The sequence below is a fragment of the Stegostoma tigrinum genome, chromosome 42 (genome assembly GCF_030684315.1).
Source record: "Stegostoma tigrinum isolate sSteTig4 chromosome 42, sSteTig4.hap1, whole genome shotgun sequence".
Lineage (NCBI taxonomy): Eukaryota > Metazoa > Chordata > Chondrichthyes > Orectolobiformes > Stegostomatidae > Stegostoma > Stegostoma tigrinum.
Genome location: NC_081395.1, coordinates 12,680,506 through 12,687,583, shown reverse-complemented (window position 1 = coordinate 12,687,583; position 7,078 = coordinate 12,680,506). Strand labels below are relative to the sequence as shown.

At 49.0% G+C, this 7,078-nt stretch overlaps 1 protein-coding gene across 1 annotated transcript; it reads right to left on the bottom strand.

Annotated features, from left to right (window-relative positions):
- Positions 1-5,299: 5,299 nt before the first annotated feature.
- On the bottom strand, positions 5,300-6,616 carry zgc:77262 (uncharacterized protein LOC402952 homolog). Its single transcript, XM_048525157.2, has one exon. The coding sequence runs from the start codon at positions 6,476-6,478 to the stop codon at positions 5,636-5,638; it is 843 nt and encodes a 280-aa protein (XP_048381114.1). The 5' UTR covers positions 6,479-6,616; the 3' UTR covers positions 5,300-5,635.
- Between the last annotated feature and the right edge of the window lie 462 nt (positions 6,617-7,078).

Here is a 7,078-nt window from a genome sequence, read left to right as displayed (position 1 = left end):
TCTCCCATCTCCTTGGGGTTATCCCAAAAGATCTTTACGGAGCCCTACCCTGTCTCTCATTACTCTTTTGTGCTTAGCATACTCTTCAGATTATCCCTAACCTCCCTCCCAACTGCCAAAGTTATCACATCTGCTGTTTGCTCTCCTGATTTCCTGCCCAAGAATGGCCTTACACACTATACCGAAATTCATTTGAACCCAGCTGTCTACACCAATTAGAAGATTCTGGACTAGAACCTCAACATCTTTATTCATCCACTGTTCCTTAATCTTACCAGCTCTACCCTTCACGTTAATGGGAGTTCTCATCCCACTCTTGAAAGCCACCAACAAGTCAGACAACCTTTTACCTGTAAAGTCTACTCCAATCAACCTTTTAAAACTGATGTCTCAAACCATTAAAATTTGCCTCACTCCAATTAAAAACAACTTTTACAGGCTTATCCTTTTCCATACTGTTTTAGAAACTAATAGGATTGTGATTGTTGGACCCAAGGTGCTCTCCTACTATCTTCAGTCACTCAGCCTGCCTTATCACCTAAAAGGTCAGGTTTTGCTCCTTCTCTAGTAGGAATATCCACATATTGATAAAGAAAATTTTCTTGCGTTTGACAAACTCTTCACCATCCAAACTTTTAACACTATGGCAACCACAGTCAAATGTCTGGAAAATTAAAATACCCCAGTATTACAACCTCTTATTCTTAGATGTATCAGATTTCTCCACATATGTTTCTCAATTTCTCTCCATCGGTTTATTCCGCTATCCATGCCAAAATATCATCCCTTAACTAAATGAGCATGCCCTTATCCCTCAGGACAGAACAGTACAGGAACAGGACCCTTCAGCCCAGTGTTGTGCCAAATATGACGCTAATCAAATCTCCTTCTGCCTGCCCTTGGCCCACACCCCTCCATTCCTTGCATCTTATCTTTTGTGCTTATCTAAAAAGTCCCTAAAAATGCTCTTATTGTATCTGCCTCCACCATCACCTCTTCCAACCTCCTAAAAACCTGCCTCTCACACCCGACAGCTTTCCTTCTCTCACCTTATGTACATGCTGCCTAGAATTAGGCATTTTGACTTGCGAAAGATTCTGACCATCAACCTTATCTACGCATCTTAATTTTAAAGACTCGTACAAAGTCTCCCTTCAGCTGCTCAAGAGAAAGCAACCAGTTTTCTAGTCTCTCCTTATACCTCATACCCTCTAATCCAGGCAGCATCCTGGTAAACCTCTTCTGCATCCGCTCCAAAGCCCCCATATCCTTCCTGTAATGTGGCAACAAGAGAACACAATACACCAAGCGTGACCTAACCATATTCTCGTAAAGCTATAACAGGACACCCTGACTCTTGTACTCAATTCCCCAACCAATAAAGGCAAGCATGCCAACACCTTCTTTACCATCTTATCTACTTGCTCAGCCACTTTCAGGGAGCTATGGGCTTGAACCCCAAGATCCCACTGTACATCAATGCTGTTCAGTCCTGCCAATAACTATTCTTTCTCTTAACCTTTGATCTCCCAAAGTGCAGTACCACCTCACTTATCTGAATTAAACTCCATCTGCCATTTCTCTGCCCATATCTGTGACAGATTATATCTTGCTGTATCCTCGACAGCCTTCTATATTATCCACAACTTTGCTAATCTTTGTATCTTCTGTTAACTTACCATCTACATTTTCATTTTAATAGTATTATATATTTCATAGCACAAACAGCAGAGATCCCAGACTCTAGTCATGGGCCTCCAGTCTGAAAAATACCCTTCCACCTGTCTTCTAATTCTGAATCCACATGGCCAAGTCTTAATCTTCTGGATGAGCCTACCATAAGGGACCTTGTTGAAAGACTTACTACAATCCATGTAAGTAACATCCACTGCTCTACACTGAGTGCCTTTGTCACCTCCTGGAGGAATTCAAATTACCAAGACATGATCTGCCCCACACAAAGCTATGCTGACTGTCCCAATCAGGCCATGCTTATCCAAGTGTGCTTAAATCCTATTCCTAAGGATTCTTTTCCAATAACTTCCCAATCACAGATGTTAGACTCACCAGTCTACAGTTTCCTGGATTATTCCTAAATCCGTTCTTGAATGGAGGAACAACATAGCAATGTCTTTTGGAAATCCTTGACGTCAAGTAGCCGGTGTTGGACTGGTGTAGACAAGGTCAGAAGTCACACAACTTCAGGTTACAGTCCAAGAGGTTTATTTGAAATCAAACGTTTTGAGTGCTGTTGCTTTGTCATTTCCAAAGCTTCCAATTTCAAATAAACCTCGAACCATAACCTGGCATCATGATCCTTCTGGAAATCCATACATAAGATTATATACAAGAACAAGTTTATATGCATACTTCTAGTGATCCCTTTATCTAGCCTACTAGTTAGATTCTTTTATTAAAGGCCTCAGCAACTCTTGCCTGGTTAGAGTGATTCTCTAATTGCTTGGGTTAACCCTTCCAGTTGGGAGGTCAAAGCATTTTCCAGCCACGTCATGCCAGCCTAATTGGCTAAAGCACCTTTCTCTCATCGGCACAGTTACACTTCCCATTTGCCAGCTCATCTACCATTTCTACAGCTAGTTCTCTAGAACCAGAGGGTAACAGCCAGGTCCTGGGAAATTTTAATACCCAAATTTCCACCATTCAACTTTCGGGTGAACGATCAAACTATAGACAAAATTGTGTGTGTGTGGGGGGGGGGGGGGGGGGGGGTGGGTGGGCAGATCAGAGGCCACATAACACCAAATCTAGACAGTAACTGAGCTTTCTACATGGATGAAACTTCAGTTCAGATCACTTCAAAGTGGGGGCAGTGGCAAAGAAGAAAGGTTACTGTGTGAAGAACCTCACTCATGCCCAAATCCATTAAATTCACGGAAATCATAGAAACCCCAGAGTCAGGAAGCAGGCTATTCAGCCCAGTGAATCCATACCACCTGTCTGTAAAGTGCCCAACACTCAATGCTATCCCTGTAAGGTCACATTTCCCACAGCTGCTCCACATCACCGACACACACCTGGACAATATGGGCAATACAGCATGGGTAACCCACCACACCTGCACATCTCTGGACTGCAGGAGGAAACCCAGGCAGACACGGGGAGAATGTCTGTGAGGAGTTTGCACTGTTGCCAGGGGCTTGAATCAAACCCAGATCCCTGGCCTTTTAAGGCAACAGTTCTAGCCACTCTGCCATCTCCACCCAAAAATCAGACAATCACACTACTATGCACATCCTAACCAGCACAATGTGCTCATTGAGAGTTTATTAGCAGCTGTCACTGGTAGTTATGTTGGGTCAGGAAACCAAGAGGTGTTTTGAAAGGGTCCAATACCCTTTCGAGAGCTTTATGTATCCAAGCAAGGAGGTCAATCTCACTTGCATTGGACTGGACAATCATAGCGAGTTAAGGAGACAGTTAGGACTTGAACTGGCCAAGGTGAGTGGACTGAAAAAAAATACAAAGAACCCCTGAGTTACATTTAGGCTACCAAAACTCAAGTAAATGCACTTACCAAATCTGGAACTCAGTTGAATCCCAACAGAAGAATCAGCAGTGGATTATAGAGCCCTAGATGCCATGCAAAGAAATGCCGGAGCCCCAGGAAGAGAGTTAAATCAAAAAGGACAGGAGGAACCCACTTCAAATACAGCCGAAAATCGAGGAAACCCGAGAGCCGTCACAAATTTTATTCACACAAGGTCGAATAGGAAACGACAAGTACAGAGGCGATTACATTGATTTCTACACCGTCTTCGTCTGCTAGCCGATTTAGGTTATTTTAAAAAAAGAACGTGACGTCCGAATAAAAGTAAAAGCAATTACAACTTGTCGTCATGTTACAAAATGGTTTGCTTTCCGACATTCTACACATCAAACTGAGCGCGTCCGTTTCTCTGCCACCCACACCCCCAAACCCAACCCCCAACCCACTGCGATTGACAAAGCAACAGGTAACAGTTCACACGTTACTGGCAAAGCAAATCTACAGCAGCGGTCCTTTTAAAGACGGAACAGCCATTCGGCAGCCAATCTGGGCTCGGTCACGCTTTCACCCCCTCCGATGCCAGTCCAAACCCGGTTAACATTTATACGGACGAGGCTTCAGTTACTAGCGCCGACCCAAGTACGGACTGTTTCGGTCAACCCCCGGCGAGCTGGATTTTGGGGGGGACAAAAAAAGAGCAGAAAGGAGCAGAGGAACACAAACTAGAGACAGATGCAAAATATGGGGCCGCTGCAAACTGGCAACAGGGCTCTGGGCACCCCCAGCTACATTGCGACTCCACCTCACCAGCACCCCACTTCCAAACCCCCTTGCCCCAGTCCATGTACTAATCTGACAGGTGTGCGCTGTCACCAGGGGAGGGGGCAAGGGGGTGGGTTTGTGGCAAAAAGTCAATCTTCCGCAGCTCACGTCTTCCGTTGCCCATCCACAACTGCAGCGTCTCTTGAAACGAGAAAAGAAAAAGAGAGAGATAAAGAAGATTATATTTTCAAATACAGGCATTCCAGCTCGCTTTGCAGAGCCATGTGCCAGGTCAGATGCCACCATTAATGAAAGGATTCACCCCTTTTAAAAACACACTAAAATGGGGACAACTTTTCACATAGCACCCAAAGCAGACTGACAGAGGGCACTGACGGTGGTGAATGGGGGAGGAAGAGAGTGAGCAATGCTAGCACTGAAGACCGAGATATTGTTAAGCATTCTGCCAAACACTCATCAGGACAAAACACAAGAATGCCGAATCTCACAATATATACTGCAACAGAAAGGGCTGCTAATCTGCTGGCAAAATAGCTGACTGCCATGGAGAAACCCAAAAAACTACCCCATGTTGCTGGATAATTGAAAAGGCTTGAAGCGAGAGGCTCTGTTTGCACAGAACAGGCCCCAGCACACATTACTTTCAAGTGCAACAAGTACATTTAGGATTGTTCAGCAAGTGCTGCCAAATCACAGATGTCTTGTGCATCACGGATCACCCAAAGAGATAGTTTATTTGCCTCCTAATGTCAGTCCTGACGAGTGCGAAAAGCCTTCCAGCAATAGATACCTGGAGTGCAGGCTTGCAACATCCGAGGCCTTAGACACTAGCAAAGTGTGCTAGACACCCACACCCTGGATGGTAACAGTTCACCCTGACATGATTCAGGGGAACAAACAGATGTCATTGTGAACATCACCATTGAAGCCCAATGCTCCTTCATTACCTTCCCTGGTCTTACAGCACACTAGTCTCTTCCTCTTCTCCCCCCCTCCCTCCCTCCTCCCACCCCCCCCCCCCCGCCGCCATAGATCAGAATCCCTAGTGTCAGAACTGGGCCTTTGGCCCAAAAGTCCACACCGACTCTCAGTGCACCCCACCCAGACCCATTGCCCTTTCCCTGTAACAGATCTACACATCGGAGAACATTATGGACAGTTTAGCATGGCCAATCCACCCAGCCTGCACATCTTTGGACTGTGGAAGGAAACCAGAGCTCCCAAAGGAAACCCACGCAGACACTGGAGGAATGTACAAACCCTTGCCTCTTCTCTCGGCATCCCTGCATCCTATTCCCTACCCTCAGCACATCTCCCCACCCCCCAGGAATGAAACAACATGAATCAATATCCCCAAATCTTGCTGCCATAGCCGTTGCTGATGTGACCACCGTCCTGGCCACAACGGAGGTGGGCACCCCTCAGGTAAGGAGGGGGAGGCAGAGGCGGTGGGGGCAAGGCGCGGCGGGGGTCCCGGGCGTAGGGCGGAGGGGGAGGAGGAGGGGGCAGGGGAGGCAAAGGAGGGAGAGGCGGGGGCAAGAGGCGGCGCCCGTAAGGGTCGTAACGGTAGTAGCGGGGGGCGAGAGGATGGTGAGGGGGCGGCGGAGGCGGGTAAGGGAGGCGGCGAGTCGGGAAACCCGGAGGTGGGGGCGGAGGTAAGAGGAAAGGGGACCCCGCCTCTGCGGGGGGCAGGAAAGGGCCGGGCGGGATGCCGGCCGCCGCGGCAGGCCCCCGCACCGGGTTGGACTTGGAGAGCTGCACGTAGATGCGCTGGCCGGCCAGCTCGGTGCCGCTGAGGGCGCGGATGGCGTCCAGCGCCTGCCGCTCCTTCTCCATGTGCACGAACGCGTAGTTCTTGACAATGTCGCACTCGACCACCCGGCCGTGGCGCTCGAAGAGCCCCTGCAGCTCCCGGGTGGTGGCCGCCTCCGCCACGTTGCCCACATACAGCTTAGTGGCGTTCCGCAGCCGCGCCGTCGCCAGCTCCACCGTCAGCGGGGAGCCCCGCAATAGCCGGCCCCGCAGCTCCGAGATGGCCCGCTTGGCCTCCGCCTCCTTCTCCATGTGCACGAAGGCGTAGCTGCCCAGCACGTCACACTCGTTGACCAGGCCGTAGGCCTCGAACAGGCCGCGCAGGTCGGCCGCCGGGCACGAACCCGGCAGGTTACCCACGAAAATCTTCACCATCTTTCTAGTCTCTCGGGGGGCTCTGGGAGGAGAAGGGGAAGGCAAAGGGTGAAGGCCGATTCAGTCAGGCTCCAGGTTAGCCTTCATCAGCGGGCGCAGCTCACACCGCCCCGTGCCTGGCAGCCCCCGGCGCCAGACTGAAAGACAGGCACCCGAAATGGCTGCTTTATATAGTGGGTCTGCCGACATCATCACGCAAGCCCGTGGCCATGGCAATGCGCCGACACGCAGTCTCATGTCCCACTCTTACTTCCTCTCACCCTTGGCTGGCAGCTGGTGGTAAGAGTTTGCCTCCAACCACCAAACCATTCATCAGGCTGTGAATGCAGAGCACCTATCACAAATCTGGACTCTGTCAAAACACTCTGTAATCTGTGTGTCCTTGACCGTCATGTTCTGCCTGTACTGCACGTAAAACAGAACTTGTCACAATACTCAGGAACAAGTGACAGCAATAAATGGAATCAAGGGTCACTGGACTCAAGAGGTTGACTCCATTTCTCTCTCCGCAGTTGCGGTCAGACCCATCGAACCTCTTCAGCATTTTCTGTTTTTGTTACAATTCTAGAGGTCTGTCCGGTAGAGAAAAGGGTCATTTCG